Source organism: Ranitomeya variabilis, chromosome 4, assembly GCF_051348905.1.
Source record: "Ranitomeya variabilis isolate aRanVar5 chromosome 4, aRanVar5.hap1, whole genome shotgun sequence".
In the NCBI taxonomy this organism is placed as follows: Eukaryota; Metazoa; Chordata; class Amphibia; order Anura; family Dendrobatidae; genus Ranitomeya; species Ranitomeya variabilis.
This window is the reverse complement of record NC_135235.1, coordinates 622,060,086-622,087,708: the sequence shown is the minus strand read 5'-3', so window position 1 is coordinate 622,087,708 and position 27,623 is coordinate 622,060,086. Positions and strand designations below refer to the sequence as shown.

General features: G+C 43.7%; 2 protein-coding genes across 2 annotated transcripts in view; both read left to right on the top strand.

Moving 5' to 3' along the window:
• The window catches only part of LOC143766102 (coilin-like), a 946,917-nt gene that overhangs the window by 591,136 nt on the left and 328,158 nt on the right, over positions 1-27,623 (top strand). The window lies entirely within an intron of this gene.
• The window catches only part of LOC143766096 (uncharacterized), a 43,138-nt gene continuing 18,942 nt past the window's right edge, over positions 3,428-27,623 (top strand). The window contains exons 1-2 of the mRNA XM_077253486.1: positions 3,428-3,490; positions 24,659-24,731. Coding sequence (XP_077109601.1) covers positions 24,668-24,731 — 64 coding nt within the window. The 5' untranslated portion in view covers positions 3,428-3,490; positions 24,659-24,667. The remainder of the gene's footprint in view (positions 3,491-24,658; positions 24,732-27,623) is intronic.

Sequence of the window (27,623 nt, the reverse complement as noted above, 5' to 3'; positions counted from 1 at the left end):
ATCAGAAATGGTAAGGACCACTGTACCACATTTTAACCACCTACAGAAAAAGAAAAGGATATTTTATTGAGGTTCTGAAAAAAACTTTATCTTGACTGCATTTGAAAGCTTGAATTCCGCAAGTAGTTATCGTAGCTCTCTACAAGCGGAGTCATAATTGCCAGTAGAAGATAAAAAAAGGAAGTTGGTTCCACAAATGATCAGAGGAAACCTTCTATATACACTGCTAAAAAAAATAAAGGGAACACTAAAATCCCACATACTAGATATCACTGAATGAAATATTCCAGTTGTAAATCTTTATTCATTACATAGTGGAACGTGTTCAGAACAATAAAACCTAAAAATGATCAACGTAAATCACAACTAATATCCCACGGAGGTCTGGAGTTGGAACGATGCTCAAAATCAAAGTGGAAAATGAAGTTACAGGCTGATCCAACTTCAGTGGAAATGCCTCAAGTCAAGCAAATGATGCTCAGTAGTGTGTGGCCTCCACGTGCCTGTATGACCTCCCTACAATGCTTGGGCATGCTGCTGATGAGGCGGCAGATGGTTTCCTGAGGGATCTCCTCCCAAACCTGGACTAAAGCATCTCCCAACTCCTAGACAGTCTGTGGTGCAACATGACGTTGGTGGATGGTGCGAGACATGATGTCCCAAATGTGTTGAATTGGATTCAGGTCTGGGGAACAGGCAGCCAGTCCATAGCTTCAATGTCTTCATCTTGCATGAACTGCTGACACACTCCAGTCACATGAGGTCTGACATTGTCCTGCATTAGGAGGGACCCAGGGCCAACAGCACCAGCATATGGTCTCACAAGGGGTCTGAGGATCTCATCTCGGTACCTAATGGAAGGCAGGCTACCTCTGGTGAGCACATGGAGGGCTGTACAGCCCTCCAAAGAAATGCCACCCCACACCATTACTGACCTACTGCCAAACCGGTCATTCTGAAGGATATTGCAGGCAGCCGATTGCTCTCCACTGCATCTCCAGACTCTGTCACATCTGTCACTTGTGCTCAGTGTGAACCTGCTTTCATCTGTGAAGAGCACAGGGCACCAGTGGCAAATTTGACAATCCTAGTGTTCTGTGGCAAATGCCAAGTGTCCTGCACGGTGTTGGGTTGTGAGCACAACCCCCATCTGTGGACGTCGGGCACTCAGACCATCCTCATGGAGTCAGCTTCTAACCTTTTGTGCAGACACATGCACATTTGTGGTCTGCTGGAGGTCATTTTGCAGGGCTCTGGCAGTGCTCCTCCTGTTCCTCCTTGCCCAAAGGCTGAGGTAGCCATCCTGCTGCTGGGTTGTTGCCCTCCTACAGCCCCCTCAACATATCCTGGTGTACTAGCCTGTCTCCTGGTAGTGCTTCCAGCCTCTGGACACTACGCTGACAGACACAGCAAACATTCTTGCCACAGCTCACATTGATGTTCCATCCTGGATGAGCTGCACTACCTGAGCCACTTGTGTGGGTTGTAGAGTCCGTCTCATGCTACCACGAGTGTGAAAGCCCAACCAATATTCAAAAGTGGCCAAAACATCAGCCAGAAGCATTGGTACTGAGATGTGGTCTGTGGTCCCCACCTGCAGAACCACTCCTTTATTGAGGGTGTCTTGCTAATTGCCAATAATTTCCATCTGTTGTCTATTCCATTTGCACAACAGCATGTGACATTGATTGTCAATCAGTGTTGCTTCCTAAGTGGACAGTTTGATTTCACAGAAGTTTGATCTACTTGGAGTTATATTCTGTTCTGTTGTTTAAGTGTTCCCTTTATTTTTTTGAGCAGTGTATATTTATGATGACATTTTAGGGAACTAATTCGCTCAGCTCCTGTTTTTGTTTAAGTTGCTTAAATATTTCTTTGCAACAAAAGTTACAAGGATTATTTGCAATACAAAAAGGCAAACCCTACTGCATTTAACAACACCTAGCACTAAGCACATTAGTGCTGATATATTGCAATCAATATAGCAGAAGGGTCCAATTACAACCCACTAAATACCCCTTCCAAAGAAGATGCATCTTTATCTAAGGTAGCTAAGAAAACCAACTAGTAATATATCATACTGTTTATCAATTATAAAAATTGTGAAATGCGTTAAAAAAGATTATGAGGACCACTGTTCCTTTTTTTTAAATTATTTAAAATAAAGGGAAATTATATATTATTGAGGTGCTGAACAACTTTATCTTGATTGTATCTTCTCTGTGTGTTTGGGCTTCCAGTGCCAAGTAGACGTCACAACGCATGTAACACCTGAAGCCTAACTATGCTTACAGTGATGCACAGTGTTGAGTGAAGATCCCTGAAGAGGACTGTAACGTGGTCCTGTCAGTGGTCACCTCTAAGAATGACAGTGATGGACAGAATTAGGGGAGTATTCTACTCCGTTTACCAGATCCAATGGGTTCCTTGGACTTTACTCTCTAGCCATGTATATGGATCTGAACTTACATAGGGGCCTCTGGATTGTGGTGAATGGAGTCAGCTGCTTACCATGATGCAGGTTGACAGGAGTGATCAGGTTGCCGGATCAGAAACAGGAGGGCAGTCGATACAAATTAGATGGCAAAAGAAGGTTAATATGCATACCACAATAAGGCAACAAGAGTACAAACAAAATAAACAGGATTTGAAAGCACGTGACCGAACCATAGTAAACTTTTAATCGACAGTGGGAGTTTTAATCGAAGACAATCCCACCCAGGGCTCACAGAAATGAGGCTTCTAAACAGCCAGAATTAATGTCATAGCTCCCTGACTGAGCAGCAACAAAAGTTCCAGGAATTAAACAGGACTGCCGCAACGTTACCCCTTGTCATCTGCGCCGAAGTGGAAACAGAAGGGAAAGGAACTGGACTGGATGTTAAAAGATTGTTGTGCGCTAAAGCAAAGAAGAGGCCAGGCAAAAAGGAGTACCAGATGTGAGCTAGATTGGTGTAGGATCCAGATGTGAGCTAGATTGGTGTAGGATAGGTAAATAGTAAGGGATCAATTTTTTTTATACTCTCTTATTACTAAAATCTGGGGTCCTGGCGAGACTCCAAAGCATGATAAGTAACATGAGATTTGCATATACTAACTTCAATTCAAGCAACCTGCCAATTTCATCCAACCACTCACCACTATTTTTTACCCAAACGTCTGTACCCCATGACAAAACTAAACCTGTCATTGTTATCAGTTGTGACTTTGGATACCTCCTGAGTCCTGAATCGAAAATATAGCAAAGTTGCATGCATGGACACTAGATGAATGTGAATGTCTGAGCCCTCTCTTGATAAAGGCCTTACCACGGCTGCACAGTCTGCATTTGTGGTCTGTACGTACTGCTGCCATTGGTATTCATTTTATATCATAAGCTTCAAAAGAGGAAGTTTCAAAAAGTTTCAAAAAGGAAATGAAAATGCATCTTAAGCTTTCACCATCTGGGACTTTGTTCAGAAGAAAAAGTCTCTGAAGATCTAACTGTTAGGTAAGAGCGGAGGACTTATTTATTTCTTTTAAAGCTTATATATGTACATTTGTATAAAGCTCTCAGTCCTATATAAAAAAAGCAACACATTGTATGATGTTGCTGTTTTCGAGGGTGTAGCTGTAGTGGATGATGGGATAAAAGTCATTCCTTTTCTCTGGAGCCTTAGTAGTCTCGCTTCCATGCAAGAAGAGACAATGGTCCAGTTTCCAGGCGCCCTGAAACTAATTTTACATTGAGACCATATGTTGTTAGACAGTTTTGTCTGAAACGTTAACGTTTTTGTCCAATTCTGTCCTGTTGACTACGTCCTTTTGCCATAATTAGTGATTTTCTTTAGGGATATCACACCCAACAGTTGTTATGGATATGTAAGCAAATCCTGAAATCATCATAAAAGTGTAATTACTGATAGAAGTTTCTCAATTTACAGATATTGGTGCTGAAATAATTCAGTGTCTGAAAAATGTTTTAAAATGCAAATGTTGACCCAATTCTCTGTAGAGCTGAAGGAAGCAGAAAAAAATGCATTGGGCAACAAACTCCAAAAGTTCTACAATACGTGGCATTGTTCTTTAAAGACAACCTTGAAAGCTGTTAGACCATTAGACCATGTGAACACATTGAGTATATGGTGAGTTTTTTACCTCAGTATTTGTAAGCCAAAACCAAGAGTGGGTGAACACTGCAAAAGTGGTGACGTGTTTCTATTATAATTTTCCTCTGACTGCTCCACTCCTGCTTTTGGCTTACAAATACTGAGGTAAAAAAAAACATCAAATACTTAAAAGGAAACCTGTCACTACGTTTGGCCGATATGAGATACGGCCACCACCTTTCAGGGCTGATCTACAGCATTCTATAATGCTGTAGATAAGCCCCCGATCCGACATGCAAGAGAAGAAATATAACTTTTATTATACTCACCTGGGTGGCGGTCCGGTCCGATGGGTGTTGCAGGTCCGGGTCCGGCACCTCCCATCTTCTTGCGATGCCGCCCTCCTGTTTGCTTCATGGCTCCCTGACATCGCGCTCCGGCACAGGCGTACTTATCTGCCCTGTTGAGGGCACAGCAAAGTACTGCAGTGCGCAGGCGCTGGGCCTCTCTGACCCTTCCTGGCACCTGCGCACTGCAGTACTTTGCTCTGCCCTATGGCCCTATGGCAGAGTCAGAACAAAAGGAGATAATAATTCATCTAGCTACTGACTGGCACCCTCTGTCAATGAATTATTACCAGACACTATAGGTCTTCCTGGTATAGGTCTAATCTATTTGTGTACCTTTGGCAAGGCATAAAAGGTTGCAATTGTAGGGTGTGGATTATTTTCTTAAATTCATCCTCAGACATAGTCTGCCACATCCATCATGACTATGTTGCCCCCCTTATCGGAGGGCCTAATGATTAAACTCTTAATGTCCTGTAACTCCCTTAAGGCGATAGTTTCCTCTCGACTCAGATTAGTAGATCTAATCCCCTAACTCCTTGACAACTTCCTTATATCTTGCTCTACCATGCTGACAAACATGTCTATGTTATGGTACTGAGAAAAGGCTGGAGTGTTTTTGCTCTTAGGTCTCAGAGAGGAAAAAGGCGAAGAAACTGTATGTTAGGATGATCGTACTCCAGTTCTTCTAATATCTGGATCACTTCCATCTCCCTCCTATTTAAATCCATTCCATCTTTGTTTTTATTAGTTGGATAATTATGCAACGCCAACTTGCATGCGAACAAATTATGATCCTTAGTCCAACTAAAGGAATCAAAACAAGGAATAGGAGTAAAGGAGAGGCCCTTCTTCAAAAGGGAAACATGTGCCTCATTCAAGACTTGTGATGACAAGTAAAGATCTGTAAGTCGGCCACCTTCGTATTGAGACAGGTTTAATAAGGCTGATCATGGCTCCGAGAAGGGTAGCTGGTGGTGCTACATTGCTCATACCTAATATTACAGAGGTACTCGCTATAGAGTTGCCAGAAGATGGTAGTACTGTTGTGGACGATCTTCTCCTTGTCTGGAGAGGGATCGTCCAATTAGTGCCAAAATTCAACAACTATTTAAACAATAATGTATACAATCTGAATTTTGTCCTCAATCATGCTGCAAACCAAGTCAGTTTTTTGGACATTCTAATAAGCGGCAATCCTGCTTCATCTTAAATAGCAACTTCAGTCTTCAGAAAAGAAAATGCAGGCAGTACCTCCCTCCTTGCCAGTTCACACCCACGGCACACTATATGTGCTGCTATCCCTTATGGCGAATTCACCAAAGCAAGACGAATATGCTCCAATGACAAAGCATTTCACTCAGAAGCACACATCATACAAAACAGCTTGATGGAAAAGGGTTAGAAAACAACCTACATTAATCGAGCCTTCAAAGATAAAAATAAGAAAACATGCACCAACTTACTCCATAACAGAAACAAGAGATTCCCTGATACTAACACTTGCGAATCTAGTGCACCCATCACTTTTTCCACTCCTTTCAGCAAACAATTCAATGACATTAAAATAATTATTCTTTAATATTTACCTGTATCAAACCAAGGTGACATACTGCGACAAATATTGGATAATGGGGTTAGATGTGTAGTCAGAAGTGGCATGTCACTCGGTAACATACTTTCTCCCAGCACATTCACAACGGCGCGTCCTCCTTCCACTTGGCTATCAAGCATAGGGTTTTTCAAGTGTGCTGGAGATCATTGAGACGTCTGTATATTTGCTGATAATAAAAAGAAAACCTTGTTCCCCCCGTGGTCACACACACAATATCAATTCATTTATTAACTGTGATTCCGATCATATAGTAGACTGCATTGAGTGTCGCACCTGTGACATGAAATACATCAGATGCACAACAAGAAAACTGAAAAAAAGAATTGCTAAACATAATGCCAATACTAAGAGTAACAACAGCACCTATTCTGGGGTGGTAAAACATTTTTCTTTAATTCACCAGGGGGATCCATGTAGGTTTTCCTTCTTCGGAGTTGAGAAAGTTACTAATTCAATTCGTGGAGGTAACTGGCAAAATAAACTAACTTTACGCGAAGTTTATTGGATTCTTCACTTGGATACTAAGTATCCAAGAGGTATGAACTATATAAATGACCTCTATTAAATATATTAGACTGACCAGCTGATGACATTGCTGGCTGTATAAAATACATATATGGGACACTCTCTAGTTTTTGTACAATCATAATACAGTATATTCATAGTATCTTACATGTGTTTTTATTCTCCACTTTTTGTTTTCTCCTGCAGTTAGACAATTTCAAATACTCCTGATACTACACACCATATCTGCATTAACTAATCTAATTGTCTCCACCCATGTTTCAAAGGGAACCTGGATTGTGCTCAGTAAACTACAGACAGTGTCAAGTTGGTGCCGTTATACTGATTAAAATTATACCTTGGTTGATGAAATCCGTCTTGTGGTTGTTGTTGAATCTTTAATCGTAGCTGAGAAAATCTGTGTAGCCTCCAATAACAATCCCTCTAAATTCTGTTTTTGTGAAAGGAAACCTGCTATGCTATTAAGAACAGACTAGATGGAGTTAACTAACGACTCCATTAGATTTACTAATTAACAACTGATGCTGTTCAAATAATCAGCGTAGGGTAATCATATAAGTTATTAACAAGTTGCCAAAGACAAATAAACCCTAACTAAAGGTACCTTCACACTGAGCGACTTAACAACGATATCGCTAGCGATCCGTGACGTTGCAGCGTCCTGGATAGCGATATCGTTGTGTTTGACACGCAGCAGCGATCAGGATCCTGCTGTGACATCGTTGGTCGGTGCTAGAAGGCCAGCACCTTATTTCGTCGCTGGATCTCCCGCTGACATCGCTGGATCGGTGTGTGTGACACCGATCCAGCGATATCTTCACTGGTAACCAGGGTAAACATTGGGTTACTGAGCGCAGGGCTGCGCTTAGTAACCCGATGTTTACCCTGGTTACCATTGTAAATGTAAAAAAAAACAAACAGTACATACTTACATTCCGGTGTCTGTCCCCTCGCCGTCAGCTTCCCGATTCCCGCACTGACTGTGAGCGCCGGCCGGCCGTAAAGCACAGCGGTGACGTCACCGCTGTGCTTTCCGGCCGGCGCTCACAGTCAGTGCAGGAAACCACAGCGCCGGAGGACAGACACCGGAATGTAAGTATGTGTTTTGTTTTTTTACATTTACACTGGTAACCAGGGTAAACATTGGGTTACTAAGCGCGGCCCTGCGCTTAGTAACCCGATGTTTACCCTGGTTACCCGGGGACTTCGGCATCGTTGGTCGCTGGAGAGCGGTCTGTGTGACAGCTCTCCAGCGACCACACAGCGACGAAACAGCGACGCTGCAGCGATCGGCATCGTTGTCTATATCGCTGCAGCGTCGCTTAATGTGACGGTACCTTAAAGACCATAACATTTAATTTTTAATAAGATTATTAAAGAAAAAAACTTTTAAAATCTGCATAGTCAGCATATGTCTATGAGCATAGGTATACTTCTTATTCTGTAAGAGTTATAATGACTGACTGATTGCTCTTTATGCTTAATGAATTATGTGCTGGAGTATGAAAAGCAAAATCTAACAAAAATAAATATACAATTAGAGAAGGAAGCAAATGAGATATGTCAATTGTCAACACACCCTGATTTTGCCAAATTGGAATTAAACTTACAAAGACATCTAGAAAATTTGAAAAGGGAAATTAAGGAACGTAAACATAAGAAGTATATAAGGGATCTGTTGGACTTTGAAACACGTCAGGTCTACAAAGGTCTGAGGGACAAAGATATAACAATTCTAGAGGATCAAAATACAATAATCCCAGGTCTACTGATATCTCCGAGACTGATTTTTCCCAATCGGCTAGTTCCACCGGTGGAACATATATTTCTCAGTGGGGTACTAAGAGGAAGAGTGACCCTAGAAGAAATTATAAAAGAAATGCATTTTCATCAATGAGAACAAATCACAAGTTGTGAGGAACCTGTCAGCTGGATTGTGCACAGTAACCTGCAGACAGTGTCAGGTCAGCACCTTTTTACTGATTAAAATATTTCCTTGGTTGATGAAATCTATCTTGTGGTTGTTTAATCTCTATTTCCTCCTCCAAGATGATGCCTGAGCAGTAGCCGCTATCGGATCACCGATAGTGGCTACTGCGCAAATGCAGCCGGCACCATTTTCAAACAGATTTTTTTAGATGAATATCAGGATTACATCAAACAAATTACCGTATTTTTCGGATTATAAGATGCAATTTTTTCCCCAAAATTTTGGGGAAAATGGGTGTGTGTCTTATAATGCGGATATAGCTTACCGGCCGCGGTGGAGCAAGGTCCCAGGGTCGCTGATGGAGGAGGCAATAGTGAAGCATTGCTGCAGGCCCGCAGGCTGGGATGAAGGGGTGTTCGGATGTGCACCGCTGTGGGTGTTCGGTGCTGTGGGGGCTCTGCCATCATTTTGTGAAAATCCAGAGCCCCCACAGTTACATGGTTTCCTATTCGGTGGACTCCAGGAAAATGGCTGCCGGGGGCGGCGCATTGTCAGATGGAGGTTTCGGCACCAAGATCTCGGGAGATGAGGTCTCAGTGCTGAGATCTCATCTCCCGAGATCTTGGTGCCGAGATCTTCATCTTCGCATGCGCTGCCTCCGGCAGCCATTTTCCTGCAGTTCACTGCAGAGGAAACCATGTAACTGTGGGGGCTCTGGGCTTTCACAAAATGTTGGCAGAGCCCAAACAGCACCGAACACCCTCAGCGTTCCACACTTGCCTCCTCCAGCAGCGACCCTGGTTCCCCACTTCATCGCAGCCACCACCCCGATAAGCAATAAGATGCATGGATTATAAGAATCATCACCATCTTTATTAAAAAAAAACTTTTTTTCCTATTTTTCTCCTCAAAATGTGGGGTGCGTCTTATAATCCGCAAAACAAGGTAATTATACAGTATACACATTACATATGCGATCATAAAGCAGGGTAGGCTCCACCGACAGCACCTGACTGCAGAAGGGTTTTTTTTTCCAAGAAATATACAGTACAGAGCAAAAGTTTGGACACACCTTCTCATTTAAAGATTTTTCTGTATTTTCATGACTATGAAAATTGTACATTCACACTGAAGGCATCAAAACTATGAATTAACACATGTGGAATTATATACTTAACAAAAAAGTGTGAAACAACTGAAATTATGTCTTATATTCTAGGTTCTTCAAAGTAGCCACCTTTTGCTTTGATGACTGCTTTGCACACTCTTGGCATTCTCTTGATGAGCTTCAAGAGGTAGTCTTGAAAAATCTTGAAAAATCTTTAACCCCTTTCTGACATGTGATGTACTATCCCGTCGAGGTGGGGTGGGCCCGTATGCCCACCGACGAGATAGTACGTCATAGCGGTCGGCCGCGCTCACGAGAGAGCGCAGCCGATCGCAGCCGGGTGTCAGCTGACTATCACAGCTGACATCTGGCACTATGTGCCAGGAGCGGTCAAGGGCCGCCCCTGGCACATTAACCCCTGAAACACTGCGATCAAACATGATTGCAGTGTTCCGGGGCATAGGGAAGCATCGCGCAGGGAGGGGGCTCCCTACGGGCTTCCCTGAGACCCTTGGTACAACGCGATGTGCTTGCGTTGTAGCGAGCGTCTCCTCCCTGCAGGCCCTGGATCCAAAATGGCTATGGGGCTGCATCCGGGTCCTGCAGGGAGGTGGTTTACCAGCGCCTGCTCAGATCAAGCGCTGGTAAGTCTGCAGCCCTGTATGTCAGATCGCTGATGTGACACAGTGCTGTGCAAAGTGTCAGATCAGCGATCTTACACTATAACATGATGCCCCCCCTTGGGGTAATGTTATAGTGTAAAAAAAATATTCAGATGTGTAAAAAAAAAAATAATAATAATAATAAAAAAAAATATTGTTCCCATAAATACATTTCTTTATCTAAAAAAAAACAAACAATAAAAGTACACATATTTAGTATCGCTGCGTCCGTAACGACCCCACCTATAACATTGTCCCACTAGTTAACCCCTTCAGTGAAGACCGTAAAAAAAAAAACCCGAGGCTAAAAACAATGCTTTATTATCATAACGCCGAACAAAAAGTGGAATAACACGAGATCAAAAAGACGGATATAAATAACCATGGTACTGCTGAAAACATCATCTTGTCCTGCAAAAAACGAGCCACCATACAGCATCTTCAGTAAAAAAATTAAAAAGTTATAGTCCTCAGAATAAAGCGATGCAAAAATAATTATTTTTTCTATAAAATAGTTTTTATCGTATAAAAGCGCCAAAACATAAAAAAAAATATACATGAGGTATCGCTGTAATTGTACTGACCCAAAGAATAAAACTGCTTTATCCATTTTACCAAACGCGGAACGATATAAACGCCCACCCCCCAAAAGAAATTCATGAATAGCTGGTTTTTGGTCATTCTGCCTCACAAAAATCGGAATAAAAAGCGATCAAATAGTGTCACGTGCCCAAAAATGTTACCAATGAAAACGTCAACTCGTCCCGCAAAAAACAAGACCTCACATGACTCTGTGGACCAAAATATGGAAAACGTATAGCTCTCAAAATGTGGTAACTGTTGTGAACTCCGTTTTCAGGCTCCCTCTTGTGGTCACAGATGGTATTGTGTGACTTTGGTTTTTTGGCTCCCCCTGGTGGTTTGGTTTATTATCCTGCGGGTCTGCTGGATCAGCTGCCTCGTTATTCACCAGGGAGGCTCCTATTTAGCTCTGCTTCACTTCCACTTGTTGCCGGCTGTCAATGTATTCAGTGCTATTCTGATTACTCCTGATTATCTCGTTTTCTGCCTCTTCGGGATAAGCTAAGTTCTGTTTGAATATTTTTTGCTCATCTGCCTGCAATATGATTTCTGTGTATGATGAGTCTAGTCCAGCTTGTTAACATGTGATTTCTTTTTGCTGGTAAGCTCTGGGGTACGGAGTTGCTTCCCCCGCACCGTTAGTTGGTGCGGGGGCTCGAGCAATCTCTGTGTGGATATTTTGAATAGGGTTTTTTATTGACCGCACAGTTTCCTTCCTATTTTCTGCTATCTAGTATTAGCGGGCCTCATTTGCTAAATCTGACTTCATCTCTGCGTTTGTGCTTTCCCCTTAACTCACCGTTAATATTTGTGGGGGGCTATTCTATATCTTTGGGGTATTCCACTGAGGCAAGTTAGGACTTACTTTCCCTCCAGGAATAGTCAGTTTCTCAGGCCGTGACGAGACGTCTAGGATTTTTAGGTAACGTTCCACGGCTGCCTATAGTTGTTTGCGGATAGGATCAGGTTGCGGTCAATCTAGTTACCACTTCCCCAGAGCTAGTAGTCTGTTCAGTTACTTAGCTAGTCCGACCTGCGATCCTTGCCAGTAGGATCATAACAGGTAACGCAAAAAATATTAGTGTGTGACGGCTGCCAATCATAAAAATCTGCTAAAAATCCCGCTATAAAAAGTAAATCAAACCCCCCTTCATCACCCCCTTTGTTAGGGAAAAAAAAAAAAAAATTAAAAAAATGTGGCGTAGTGGTTAGCACAGCAGCCTTGCAGCGCTGGAGTCCTGGGTTCTAATCCCACCCAAGACAACATCTGCAAAGAGTTTGTATGTTCTCTCCGTGTTTGCGTGGGTTTTCTCCAGGTACTCCGGTTTCCTCCCACATTTCAAAGACATACTGATAGGGAATTTAGATTGTGAGCCCCATCGGGGACAGCGATGATAATGTGTGCAAACTGTAAAGCGCTGCGGAATATGTTAGCGCTATATAAAAATAAAGATTATTAAAAATAAAGATTATTATTGATATTAATATTAAAATTTGGGGTGCGTCTTATAATCCACAAAACACGGTGATTATATACACATTACATATGCGATCATACTGCAGCGTAGGCTCCACCGACAGCGCCTGCCTGCAGAAGGTTTTTTTTCCAAGAAATATACAGTACAGACCAAAAGTTTGGACACACCTTCTCATTTAAAGATTTTTCTGTATTTTCATGACTATGAAAATTGTACATTCACACTGAAGGCATCAAAACTATGAATTAACACATGTGGATTAGGGCTAGGGTTAGGCTTAGGGCTAGGGTTATAGCTAGGGCTAGGGTTGGGGCTAGGGTTAGGGTTTGGATTACATTTACGGTTGGGATTAGGGTTAGGGGTGTGTCAGGGTTAGGGGTGTGGTTATGGTTGGGATTAGGGTTAGGGGTGTGTTGAGGTTAGGGGTGTGGTTGGGGTTTGGGGTGTGGTTGGGATTAGGGGTGTGTTTGCATTAGGGTTTCAGTTAGAATTGGGGGTTTCCACTGTTTAGGCACATCAGGGCTCTCCAAACGCAACATGGCATCCCATCTCAATTCCAGTCAATTTTGCATTGAAAAGTCAAATGGCGCTCCTTCCCTTCCGAGCTCTGCCATGCGCCCAAACAGTGGTTTACCCCCACATATGGTGTATCAGCGTACTCAGGACAAATTGCACAACAACTTTTGGGGTCCAATTTCTCCTGTTACCCTTGGTAAAATAAAACAAATTGGAGCTGAAGTAAATTTTTTGTGAAAAAAAGTTAAATGTTTATTTTTTTTTAAACATTCCAAAAATTCCTGTGAAACACCTGAAGGATTAATAAACTTCTTGAATGTGGTTTTGAGCACCTTGAGGGGTGCAGTGTTTAGAATGGTGTCACGCTTGGGTATTTTCTATCATATAGACCCCTCAAAGTGACTTCAAATGTGATGTAGTCCCTAAAAAAAATGGTGTTGTAAAAATGAGAAATTGCTGGTCAACTTTTAACCCTTATAACTCCCTAACAAAAAACAATTTTGGTTCCAAAATTGTGCTGATGTAAAGTAGACATGTGGGAAATCACAGAGACATATCTCTGTGATTTAAGGGCATAAAAATTCAAAGTTGGAAAATTGCGAAATTTTCAAAATTTTTCCCAAATTTCTGTTTTTTTCACAAATAAACGCAGGTAATATCAAAGAAATTTTACCACTATCATGAAGTACAATATGTCACGAGAAAACTTTGTCAGAATCACCTAGATCCGTTGAAGCATTCCAGAGTTATAACCTCATAAAGGGACAATGGTCAGAATTGTAAAAATTGGCCTTGTCTTTCTTCTTTCAATGTTCTTTTTATTAAGAATTAATCAGCGTAATACAAATTTTTCATGAAATAACTGTAACAAGTTATTGTCAACTAAATATAATACAGGCCTAGAAATCATCGTATGTCAAGTATTATTCCACCGAATCCTGTATTATTATAATTTACAGTAATCTTTTTGTTTACAAACATATTTTACAACTTCAAATTAAGAGAAGAAGAAAATATAGAAAGACCTCTAGTTATAGGATATAAGGTGGTAGCAAGGGAGGGTAAGGAGAGAAGGAGAGATGGGGGGTTAAGAAGACACCTTGGGATGGGACGTGATTATGATGAGATTGTCTCAAGATGGGTTGACTGAGACCTAAATTGGGACCATGGTGCCCAAACGTTAAGGAATGCATTGACGGTGTGGTTAACCTTTGCCGCTAACGCCTCCACCTGAAATAATTGATCGATTTTAGAGTACAGTTGCTGGCTCGTGGGTGTTGTTGATGAGTTCCAGTTAATCGGAATCAAAAATTTCCCAGCTGCAAGAATGAATTGAGCTAGCTTAGTGGCACAAACATCATTAGGCCAGATTGGCAGATTTAGGAAAACATTTTCTGGCTTCAGAGTGATACCTTTCCCCAGCAACTTACTTATAACCGAGGCCACCTCTTTCCAGAATGGACTTAAATGTGGGCAAGACCACCAGATGTGTTTATAGTCACCTACACTAGTTCCACATCTCCAGCAATCAGTGTTTGAGCTATGGTTCCAACTTTGAATCTGTTTTGGTGTGATATACCATCTAGTAATGACTTTGTAAGATTTTTCCTGGATACGTACACAGTTTGAAGGACTGTGCGAGTTTTTATATATTTGTTTTATCTGCTTCTCAGAGAGAGTTGTGCCTATGTCTTTTTCCCAACGGGCTAAGTATGCCCTCTTCAGAGGTGTATCTATTTTGAGTAGGAGTTGGTAAATCGTTGAGAGAATTTTAGTAGGGGCTTCAATCTGGGGCATAAGATCTCATAGGGAGATAGAGCTCTGTCCAGGTCGACTGAATGGGATCGTTGGCAGAGAATGTGGGAAAGTTTTCCATGCTGGAGGAATGTGAGGCCCAACAACCCAGGAATCTTGCGTAATTCCTGTAATGGGAGAAGTGTCCCATTTTCAAACAGTTGCTCTATCGGAACATGGGTGGCTTGGAGAGGAAGAGAGTCTAATATATCAGTGATTTTGGTTAGAGGTGAAAGAGCAGGAACCAGGGCAGAACCAAATTTCTTCCAAATTTTGATCATGGCTAGAGTGTGATCATTTTTGTGTAGCGCCCCCACTGCCGCAGGGCCGAGGGGTACCCGGTACCGGGCCTCTGGGTCTCTGCTCTGGGGTTGTCACGGTGGCTAGACCCGGTCCGTGACCCTGCTGAGGGGCGCCCAATGAAAGGTGTGGATGGTGGTGGTAGTGCGGTGCAGTGCTGGTCACAGTAAATAACGAGGACACCAGGTTGCAGTCTCTTTACCTCTTTACTAAAGGCTTCAGGATCCTCAGTCCGGAATACGGTTAACCAGGCTGCGCAAGTCCGGCCGGTCCGATGGCACCTCCAGAGTTCCCTTTGCAGGTGGAAATCTGTGCCTACCTTCTAGCGCTTGTGTGTTGTGGTCCTCCCCTTCTGTGCTTACGGGATAGTCCCCACAACTGTTGTGTCTGTTTCTCGTGTTCCCTCACAACTCGATTCTGATGTTCTTCTTCGTCCCCCAGATGATATGGCTAGGACGCACCCGTATGACGGGTAGGCTCGGAGCTCTTCCTGGACCCTAGTGTCGCCCTTCTCCTGTTGTTGCCCCCTGTGTCTTTGTAGGTGATTTGTGTGAGACAGCCCGCCTATAGCTGACTGTCCTGCCGTAGGTTTGAAGTATTGCTTGGAGCCTAGTACTTCCTCGGCGTTCCGGCCACCGGCTACGCGCCTCAGTAGAATGTTGCCTCGTCTTACAGCACGACTCCTACTGGTATTTCTCCTTGTTGCGTTGATCTCGTTTCTCACTCAGCACAATATACCTCGCTTCTTGTCCTTTCTTAGGGCACCGCCGCGATCAGGTGCAGGCGCGGTCCCGTAACGTTCTCTCTGTTCGCTAGGCCTCTGTCAGGATCCCACCCCTGACAGGGACCCCCCTGAGTCTCTCCCCGCAATACCGTCTGCCACAGGGTGTTGCCTGTTCGATTCCCAGTCAGCTTCTTCCTAACTTCCTATCCAACCCCCAGTTTTACCAGATTGTGAGGAGTGGCCTAATACATAGCACCCTTAGCTCCCCCTGGAGGCCAGACTGTGAAGTGTATTGGTGTCTGTGATACCTGGTCAGGTGAACTCCTTCAGTGCCATCAGACGTACCATAGCCCCCCTTAGCGGCGGAGCATCAGTACTGCAACGACCAGGACTCTGGGGCGCTGCACTCCCCCCGGTTAAATCCAGTACTCCTGGACTGGGAAGAAAACAACAATACATGTCAGCAAAAAGACATACAATTTTGAAATGCAATAACAATAAGTAAATTTGAACAGAGCTTCCCTTTATGGGAGGTGAGGACACTTGAACGTTACAAACATGGTTGGATACTTTAAATAGCATACTATAAATAACTTTTCTTACCCAACCGGGTATTCTACTAGGTGCAAAATTTTGAACAATAATTTAACGTTGCCTTTAAGGACATACACGCTGAATCCACTAAAGACCTTCTTATAAAACACTATAAGGCTAATCAACTTTTCCTTCATTTTCCATCTTTACAGCTGCAGGACCGCCTGTCTATCTGCCCCAGGCCTACTGCCTCTCGTTCTGTTGCAGGACCGCCCCTTTCCACCCGGGCCTACTGCCTTTCTGCTACTATACACAGTATAGAACGTATCATCCATCTCTCAGTTCAGGATCACCGAGCCATCTCTGTATGGCTCCTAGGAGGACTCACCGATTAACCCCATATGGGTTCACTTCCTGTCCTCACTCTGCTAGCAACATCATTAAACATTTCTCACAATTAACTAGCTCACTACAGATAACTTTTTATACGTAAGCATTATCAGTACTTTCTTTTAAAGCATCATCATTCTTTAAGAGCTATCGATGAACGTTCCCTTTAAGAAGGAACCAAGTCTCTATGAGGTAGTGCAACTCTCAAGCTGCAAGTCCATACACAGCAAGGACTCCGGTACTGCTTCCAGGAACAGTTTCTTCGCAAAGAGTCCTTTTCTTTTATAAAACCAGTAGAGGGCACCTTTAAGAAGGTGCAAATTATTTACAAGGAGTTTGTAATCATGCAGTGTTCATGATCCAGCAGTTCTTTCAACAATGATAAAACAGGAAACAAAAACAAAAGCAGAAGAAGGGATCCCGGGTAAACAAAGGGATCCCTTTAAGAGTTACCCTGATCGGGTCATAGCAGCAAGAGGACAAACAGTTAACTATTTACATGTTGTAAAGCATTTAGGGCTTCATAGTAAGTTGCAAGACATCAGCCGATAGTGGACACCTCGACCGTTCAAGCTTCGGCCCCTGGTCTGCGGCTGATGTAGTGTCAGTGTCAATGGTTGGTCTCTCGGGTGCAGTCAGATCACCCGGTGTCTGGATTCGAAGGCTAACCCTGGCTGCAAGCTCGGTAGCCGCAACAAGGCGTACAGTGGCGATAGTAACAAGATCTGTCAAGTCTGGCTCGGTCATGGTCGGGGCAACAGGTGACACCCTCTCAGGCCCACATCGTTGGACGTTCTGAGCGCACCATCCTTGCGCACTCCGGTGGCGGGTGTAGGTCACCTGGTCCCCCCTTTGTAATAATGGGTCACAATATCGGTTGCGGAAGGGAGACTTCACATCGTAACTGGTAACGAGGATGTCAGTCGGTAGTCCCGGTTCCTGTATGGAGCCCCAACCCCGCTTTGGGTGAAAGGCCAGCACAGTTCCCCGCTTTACCACGTCTTTCCTGCCGCACGCAGGCTTCGGGCGTTGTACTTTTGGCGCATTAGTTTGTTCTGCGTCTTTTCGGTTTTTCCAATGTAGGATTAGGCCTTGTTTATATTGTTCCCAAGTGAGCACAGCATGGGTGAGGCCTTCTTCCCGCGCTCCTTCTGGCCCGGTCCAGGGAGTGTCCCACTGGAGGATCACCCCTTCTGGGCTCACATCTATGGGTTCCCCCATCGTGGTCGGTAGTGGAGGTATCAGCTTCCCCATCGTGTCGGGGGTGAGCACCGCCAACCCCGCCGAGGTGAGCACCGCCAACCCCGCCGAGAGGAAACGGTTATTGTTGGGGTGAGGAGCGGTCGCGGGAGCGGGATCTGTCAGGGGAGCAGGATCGGTCAGGAGAGCAGGTGCGTCTTCCATACCTGCGCCTGATGTGATTCCACCGATGTCGATCCGTTCCGCTGACAAGGACACTGGAATCGGCCGCAACCCGGACCGCGGTTCCTCCACGGTGGCCTCTTGATGTGGTTCCGCTCTCCATGGCTCCGTGGTTGGGATAGGTAGGCTCGGCTCCTCCGCCGACGGCTCCAAGGAGTTCGAGTCCTTCAGCTGCGGTGGATTCGGGTCCGTCTCCGGTGGGTGAGGACAAGCCGGGAATACTTCGCCGTCGCTCGGGCACTTGCTGCTCATCGTCGCTGTCCGGCATTCGGCGGCACCGCATACACTTGGCTCCGCCATTTCTCCAAGGTCGAGCTCCCTCTTCGCCTCGTTCCCGCCGTTGCAAATCAGGGGGTGGTTCTCCTCTGCTTCTGGGCAGGTCATCATCTCGCAGCAGAAGTCGGAGGGGGCGGTCACTGCTTTTGGCGCCGCTTTGGTAATCTCCTCCCAAGGCACGCCCTTCTTCTTCCTCTGCGCTCTCTGTGGCGCTGCAATGGCGGCGGGTTTTGGCGGCAAATGGCAGTGCACAGTCTTTGCACTAAGTCACAGTCCAAGCACAATAAATCACAGTTCCAAGGCACACATGACCTGATTCTTCAGGCTTAAGTAGATCCTGTTCGTGACGCCAAGTTGTAGCGCCCCCACTGCCGCAGGGCCGAGGGGTACCCAGTACCGGGCCTCTGGGTCTCTGCTCTGGGGTTGTCACGGTGGCTAGACCCGGTCCGTGACCCTGCTGAGGGGCGCCCAATGAAAGGTGTGGATGGTGGTGGTAGTGCGGTGCAGTGCTGGTCACAGTAAATAACGAGGACACCAGGTTGCAGTCTCTTTACCTCTTTACTGAAGGCTTCAGGATCCTCAGTCCGGAATACGGTTAACCAGGCTGCGCAAGTCCGGCCGGTCCGATGGCACCTCCAGAGTTCCCTTTGCAGGTGGAAATCTGTGCCTACCTTCTAGCGCTTGTGTGTTGTGGTCCTCCCCTGCTGTGCTTACGGGATAGTCCCCACAACTGTTGTGTCTGTTTCTCGTGTTCCCTCACAACTCGATTCTGATGTTCTTCTTCGTCCCCCAGATGATATGGCTAGGAAGCACCCGTATGACGGGTAGGCTCGGAGCTCTTCCTGGACCCTAGTGTCGCCCTTCTCCTGTTGTTGCCCCCTGTTTCTTCGTAGGTGATTTGTGTGAGACAGCCCGCCTATAGCTGACTGTCCTGCCGTAGGTTTGAAGTATTGCTTGGAGCCTAGTACTTCCTCGGCGTTCCGGCCACCGGCTACGCGCCTCAGTAGAATGTTGCCTCGTCTTACAGCACGACTCCTACTGGTATTTCTCCTTGTTGCGTTGATCTCGTTTCTCACTCAGCACAATATACCTCACTTCTTGTCCTTTCTTAGGGCACCGCCGTGATCAGGTGCAGGCGCGGTCCCGTAACGTTCTCTCTGTTCGCTAGGCCTCTGTCAGGATCCCACCCCTGACAGGGACCCCCCTGAGTCTCTCCCCGCAACACCCTCTGCCACAGGGTGTTGCCTGTTCGATTCCCAGTCAGCGTCTTCCTAACTTCCTATCCAACCCCCAGTTTTACCAGATTGTGAGGAGTGGCCTAATACATAGCACCCTTAGCTCCCCCTGGAGGCCAGACTGTGAAGTGTATTGGTGTCTGTGATACCTGGTCAGGTGAACTCCTTCAGTGCCATCAGACGTACCATAGCCCTCCTTAGCGGCGGACCATCAGTACTGCAACGACCAGGACTCTGGGGCGCTGCATTTGTATTCGGTTAGGTTCTGTAATTTATTATGTCCTAACATAATAGTGCGTAGAGGGTGAGGGGACATTGCTTATTTTCTGAGTTTCTAATCCAGTATATTGTTCTAGCTAAATGGGCAGCTTGATAGTATTTAACTATATCCGGGGCACCCATTCCACCCATGTCTTTTGGCAAGGTAAGGGATTTAGAGTTGATACGTGGTTTGCATTTTTGCCATATATATTTAAAGAAAAGGGAATGGACTTTAGTTAGGAAGGAGGTGGGTATTTGTATTGGGAGCATATTGAAAACATAGAGAAATTTTGGAAGTATAAGGCTCTTTAATATGTTCTTCCTACCTATCCAGGATAGAAAGGTATCCTTCCAGGTACAAAGGCTAGCGGACACTGTCTGAAATAACTTTTTAAAATTAAGCTCAAAGAGGTCTTTATGGGAAGCACTTATCTGGATACCCAGATAGGTCAAACTTTTAGGTTGCCAGGGAAAGGGGAAGGTGGTCTTGAGCTTCCCCACTATATCCTTAGGTAGGCCTAAATTTAGTATCTCAGATTTGGTTTAGTTGATTTTATAATTGGCTAATTTGCTGTATCTTTCCAGAACTTTTAATATCGCGGGTATACTGCTTAAGGGTTTGGTTATTACTAACAAGATGTCATCTGCAAACGCTGCTGTTTTGTAATGTGTGCCTTGTATTTGCAGACCTTTGATTTCTAAATTTTGTTGTATAGCCTGTAGAAGGGGTTCAAGGGATAAAACAAAGAGTAGCGGGGACAAGGGACAGCACTGTCTCGTTCCATTAAATATTTGGAACGATTCCATGAGGGAGCCATTTAACCTGATTCCTGCCGTTGGGACTGTGTACATGCCCATGATTACAGACACTGATGATGATGGAAATTGGTCTGGTCATTAACGTGCAAACCACCCTTGGGGGGTAAATGGGTTAAATGAGAAGGTGTGTCCAAACTTTTGGTCTGTACTGTATATATATATATAATATTCATTATGTAAACTAGGGGGCAGGTCACTGAGGGATCAGTGACCTGTCAGAAGCCATACTGATGAATACCTAATCAGAGCATCACATGAAGACCCCCCCACAGGCCGCCCTAGAGCACAAGCATATCATTAACTCAAAGTTGAAAATAAAGATTAAACAACAACCACAAGATGGATTTCATTAACCGAGGTATCATTTCAATCAGTATAACGGCGCCGATCTGACACTGTCTGTAGGTTACTTTGCACAATCCTGCTGAGAGGTACTATGTTTTAAGAACTGAATAAAACTACTCTTATGATTACCTGGACGGCGGTGCTGAGCTCGCTCCTCCCTCCCTTCCTTGCTTCCATTTGGCTGCAATCACGGTCAGGACAAGCACCCTCCAGAGAGAACTTTCAACCGAGACTTTGCATTATACGGCGTGGTAAGCTGAATCTACCTTCCCTCTTTAGGTAGTACTGTTGGTTGACCCATACCCACAAGATTTCCTATCTGTAACAATGTTGCATCGGATCCATTCTGGACCCCACAAGAGAGGAGCATAAAGAGGAGGAAGACCCATCTATTGATGAAAATGCTTTTATTTTTGGATGTGGATTTTCCACCAGTAAATTCATCCATGATTTAGAAAAAGATTTCTTCCTTTGTTTATAATTTGTCCTAGAGTCACTCTTCCTCTTAGTACCCCACGGAGAAATACTGTAGATGTTCCACCGGTGGAACTATCAGCTTGGGAAAAATCAGTCTCGGAGATATCAGTAGACCTGGGATTATTGTATTTTGGTCCTCTAGAATTGTTATATCTTGGTCCCCCATACATTTGGGTGTAGACCTGTCCTGTTTCAAAGTCCCCCAGATCCTTTATATATTTGTTATGTTCAAGTTCCTTAATTTCCCTTTTGAAATTTTCTAGATGTCTTTGTAAGTTTAATTCCAATTTGGCAAAATCAGGGTGTGTTGACAATTGACATATCTCATGTACTTCCTTCTCTAACTGTATATTTATTTTTACTAGATTTTGCTTTTCATACTCCAGTACATAATTCATTAAGCGGAAAGAGCAATCAGTCAGTCATTATGACTCTAATAGAATAAGCAGTATACCTATGTTCACAGACATATACTGACTATGCAGATTTTAAAAGTTTTAATCCTTTAATAGTTTTAATAAAAGTTACATTTTATGGTCTTTAGTTAGGGTTTATTTGCCTTTTGGCAACTTGTCAATAACTCATATGATTACCGTACGCTGATTATTTGAACAGCATAATTTGTTAATTAGTAAGCCCACTCCAGGCTCCGGCACCTGGGTCAATAAAAAAGCAATTGCAATGTCAGCTTTTAAAAAAAAATCATTTACCTAATATATGCAATTTTTTTTTCATTTTGTCATGTGCAGTTTAATTTTTATGGTTACTAATAGAGGAGGTCTGGACACGGCCAGTCATATGTTTGAGGTCTGCTTTCATTATTTTATATCTGAGACATAAGGGTGAATCACAAGCACTGATATCACAAAAACAATAAAGAAGTCCAAGAGAATCACTTGTAAGTGCAAAACTCAACACGACAGACTAAGGATTATCTCCAGCATTCGGTTCTCCTAACTAGTTCCCTTTCCAATAGGATTCACGTTTTTCTCAGAAAGTGGAAGGAAATTAACAAAACTGAAAAAAAAATCTTAAAATGATTTTAAGGAAAAGAAAATTCAGATTGCAAAAGTGAACATTTTTCTTTTTATCTCTGATAAAATGTGCGAGCGTAACATATTCTCATATTTTACAACTGTCCTAACAGTTCCACCAGAAAGGCAGTATCCTGTACAAAGATATACATAGTCCTCCCCCTGCGGCTTCCAATTCCGCCCCCCACAACGAATGTCAGTTGTTTGACAGAGGCTATGTGCACACGTCAGGATTTCTAGCAGAAATTTTCCTGACAAAAACCGGACATTTCTGCTAGAAATCTGCATGCGTTTTTTTCGCGTTTTTTCATGCGTTTTTGTGCAATGTTTTCCAAATGCATAGAATTGCGGGAAAAACGCGGAAAATCCGCAAAATTAATGAATATGCTGCTTTTTTTTACCGCAATGAGTTTTTTTCGTGGAAAAAAACACACCATGTGCACAAAACATGCAGAATGCATTCTAAATGATAGGATGCATAATGTATGTTTTTAATATCGAAAAAAAATGCGAAAAAACCTGAACGTGTGCACATACCCAAATAATGGAAAGGTTTGTACACAGAGTTTTTTTTAGAAGGTTTGGAAGCAGATACTGTCTGAGATGGTTTAGTGAATCCTGCATTGAGCAGGGGGATGACCGTGGAGGTCCCTTCCAACTCTAATATTCTAGGATTCTATGATTCAAAAACTTGAAGGTACTGCTCAGTTTATGCTCTAAAAACTCTGCAAAAAGACTATGTGTGCACATAGCCTAAGCACTTATATAGATGGTCTGTATTTTATTTTTCTTTACGATAAGCCTTGTATTTGTGCTACCAAATAAAATATTTCAGGAATAGAGACCACTCAGTCCACCAACATCATTGGCCCTTTGAATAATTTCCAGCTCGATCTTAGCACCTACTTTACAACAGCCAATAAGAGTGGCAGTCAAAGGGTTATTCCCCACTTGGTAAGTCACTTGATGATCAGTGGGCGTCCAACTGCTTGTCAAAAAACAAAGTTGTGTTCGGGACTTCTGGAAATAACGTTCCAAAGTGGTCCTCAGCGTCATTATAATGGGGCATTTCAGAGCTGTCTGTTTTGGATTGTTGAGGGATCATAAATTATCACCTATCCACACGAGGTGAGAAGCATTATATTAATATCGGAAAGAAATATATCTTGGTACCGTGTTAGCCAGTAGATAGAAAAATATTTAGAATTGAGAGTCCTCAGTGGTTGATACCTTTTAATGGCTAACTGAAAAGATGGTAACAAATTGCAAGCTTTCGAGACTACATACGTCTCTTCATCAGGCAAAGATTATTATTATTATTTATTGTTATAGCGCCATTTATTCCATGGCGCTTTACATGTGAGGAGGGGTATACATAATAAAAACAAGTACAATAATGTTAAACAATACAGGTCACGACTGGTACAGGGGGAGAGAGGACCCTGCCCGCGAAAGCTCACAATCTACAAGGGATGGGTGAGAATACAGTAGGTGAGGGTAGAGCTGGTCATGCAGCGGTTTGGTTGATTGGTGGTTACTGCAGGTTGTAGGCTTGTCGGAAGAGGTGAGTCTTCAGATTCTTTTTGAAGATTTTGATGGTAGGCGAGAGTCTGATGTGTTGTGGTAGAGGGTTCCAGAGTAGGGGTGATACGCGAGAGAAATCTTGTATACGATTGTGGGAAGAGGAGATAAGAGGGGAGTAGAGAAGGAGATCTTGTGAGAGGCAAAGATGAGACGTATGTAGTCTCGAAAGCTTGCAATTTGTTACCATCTTTTCAGTTAGCCATTAAAAGGTATCAACCACTGAGGACTCTCAATTCTAAATATTTTTATATTAATATCTGAATTCAAGAGATAAAATTATGGAAAAGCCCAGAGGTAAGACTTAGCCAATAGTCAAATTTTCCTATTACAGACAGAACAGCAGAGAAGGGATTCTGCTGGCGCAAGTTGTCTTACAGATGTATTAATAAAAAGGAGTAGAATCATAGACTTTTAATTGACCTTGCTCCTGTTAATTGTCTTACCTTTGGTAAATTATATTTTAGGAACCTCCTAGAAGGGTCGAGTAGGGTAATGGACACTGGTGTGACCATACTTTTACACTAGAAATGTTGATGACAGTGTCCTGGCCAAATAAGCTGCATATCTTTACAACATGAGCACTAATTATGAAACCTTGTGGATTGTCAACAGGAAGAAGACATGAAAATGTTTGTGAGTTCATTGGTCCCAGTCTTACTAATCTTCATCCTGGTTCCTGGTGAAGGTAAGTCCTATACTAATGACTTTATTTGTAGATTGGCACGTTTGATGCTACTTTGAGCATCATCGGTGTACAAAAAAAATCCTTCTTGGATGCTTATAGTTCTATGGATTGCTATGGACAAAGGGAGATATTCTGACATTTGGTAACTAGTGCTGAGCGATACTTTTCGATACTTGAAAGTATCAGTATCGGATAGTATCGGCCGATACCCGAAAAATATCGGATATCGCCGATACCGATACCCGATACCAATACAAGTCAATGGGACTCAAGTATCGGAAGGTATCCTGGATGGTTCCCAGGGTCTGAAGGAGAGGAAACTCTCCTTCAGGTCCTGGGATCCATATTCATGTAAAAAATAATTAAAATAAAAAATATGGATATACTCACCCAGCCGGTGGCCCTTGGACCTTACCGATTGTAACCGGCAGCCTCCGTTCCTAAGAATGAGCAGTTTAGGACCCTTGATGACGTCGCGGCTTGTGATTGGTCGTGTGCCGCTCATGTGACCTCTCACGCGACCAATCACAAGCCGTGACGTCATCGAGGGTCCTAAACTCCTCATTCTTAGGAACGGAGGCTGCCGGTTACAATCGGTAAGGTCCAGGGGCCACCGGAGGGATGAGTATATCCATATTTTTTATTTTAATTCTTTATTTTTTACATTAATATGGATCCCAGGGCCTGAAGGAGAGTCTCCTCTCCTCCAGACCCTGGGAACCATACACTGGGAACTTCCGATTCCGATTTCCGATACCACAAAAGTATCGAAACTCGGTATCGGAATTCCGATACCGCAAGTATCGGCCGATACCCGATACTTGCGGTATCGGAATGCTCAACACTATTGGTAACCAATAAGTTCTGGTTACTTTCTAATGCCCAATTAAAGGGGTTATCTATGATTTAAAGAAAAAATATGTCAGCTTATTTTAGAAATAGGTGCCACTCCCTTAGGCCGGCCTCACACTAGCGAGTTTTACAGACGTAAGAGCGCAGAAATTACGTCCGTAAAACTCGCAAAATAAACGGCACAATTATTCTCAATGGGGCTGCTCCTATTAGCCGTATATTACGGTTCAGTATTATACGGCTTTCTACGGCCGTACAAAATCGCAGCATGCTGCTTTTGTCAGCGTATTGCACAAAAAAATCGCTAATGAAAGTCTATGGGGGCGAGAAAAATACGGATTCCACACGGACCTGCAGTGTGACTTGCGAGAAATACGCAGCGGTGTTAGTGAAAAGTCGGTAATTCAATTGCCGGCTTTTCATTTCTCCTGCACAAACCCGACAGGATATGAGACATGGTTTACATACAGTAAATCATCTTATATCCCCTTTTTTTTTGCATATTCCACACTACTAATGTTAGTAGTGTGTATGTGCAAAATTTCAGCGCTGTAGCTGCTGAAATAAAGGGTTACATGGCGGAAAAAATTGGCGTGGGCTCCCGCGCAATTTTCTCCGCCAGAATGGTAAAGCCAGTGACTGAGGGCAGATATTAATAGCCAGGAGAGGGTCCATGGTTATTGGGCCCCCCCGTGGCTAAAAACATCTGCCCCCAGCCACCCCAGAAAAGGCACATCTGGAAGATGCGCCTATTCTGGCACTTGGCCACTCTCTTCCCACTCCCTGTAGCGGTGGGATATGGGGTAATGAAGGGTTAATGCCACCTTGCTATTGGAAGGTGACATTAAGCCAGATTAATAATGGAGAGGCGTCAATTATGACACCTATCCATTATTAATCCAATTGTTGGAAAGGGTTAAAAAACACACACACACATGATTTAAAAGTAGTTTAATGAAATAAACACAGTGGTTGTTGTAATAATTTATTGTTCTCTCAATCCATCAGGAAACCCTCGCTTGGAAAAATAATAAACGCACAAGATACATACCTTCTGGTGAACCGTCTCGTCCCACGAAGTAATCCATCTGAAGGGGTTAACTAATATTACAGGCACGAGCTGCGATAAACCACTCGCTCGTGCCTGTAATCCCCGGGTGCTGAAAGGAAAGCAGGATCTGTACTTACATTGAGTCGCGGTGAGGCGCCCTCTGGTGGATGTTCTCATGAACTGCAGCCTGGGAACTTTTTCCCACGCTCCAGGTCATATGAGGACATCCACCAGGGGGCGCATCACCGCGACTGAAGGAAATGTAGGTCAATGACCTACATTTCATTCATTCGCCGGGTTATTACAAGCACGAGCACCGCTGCATTTAGCAGGGCTCCTGCCTGTAATATTAGTTAACCCCTTCAGATGGATTATTTAGTGGGACGAGACGGTTCACCAGAAGGTATGTATCTTGTGCGTTTATTATTTTTCCAAGCGAGGGTGTTCCTGATGGATTGAGAGAACAATAAATTATTACAACAACCGCTGTGTTTATTTCATTAAACTACTTTTAAATCATGTGTGTGTGTGTTTTTTTAACCCTTTCCAACAATTGGATTAATAATGGATAGGTGTCATAATTGATGCCTCTCCATTATTAATCTGGCTTAATGTCACCTTCCAATAGCAAGGTGGCATTAACCCTTCATTACCCCATATCCCACCGCTACAGGGAGTGGGAAGAGAGTGGCCAAGTGCCAGAATAGGCGCATCTTCCAGATGTGCCTTTTCTGGGGTGGCTGGGGGCAGATGTTTTTAGCCACAGGGGGGGCCAATAACCATGGACCCTCTCCTGGCTATTAATATCTGCCCTCAGTCACTGGCTTTACCATTCTGGCGGAGAAAATTGCGCGGGAGCCCACGCCAATTTTTTCCGCCATTTAACCCTTTATTTCAGCAGCTACAGCGCTGAAATTTTGCACATACACACTACTAACATTAGTAGTGTGGAATATTCAAAAAAAAAGGGGATATGAGATGGTTTACTG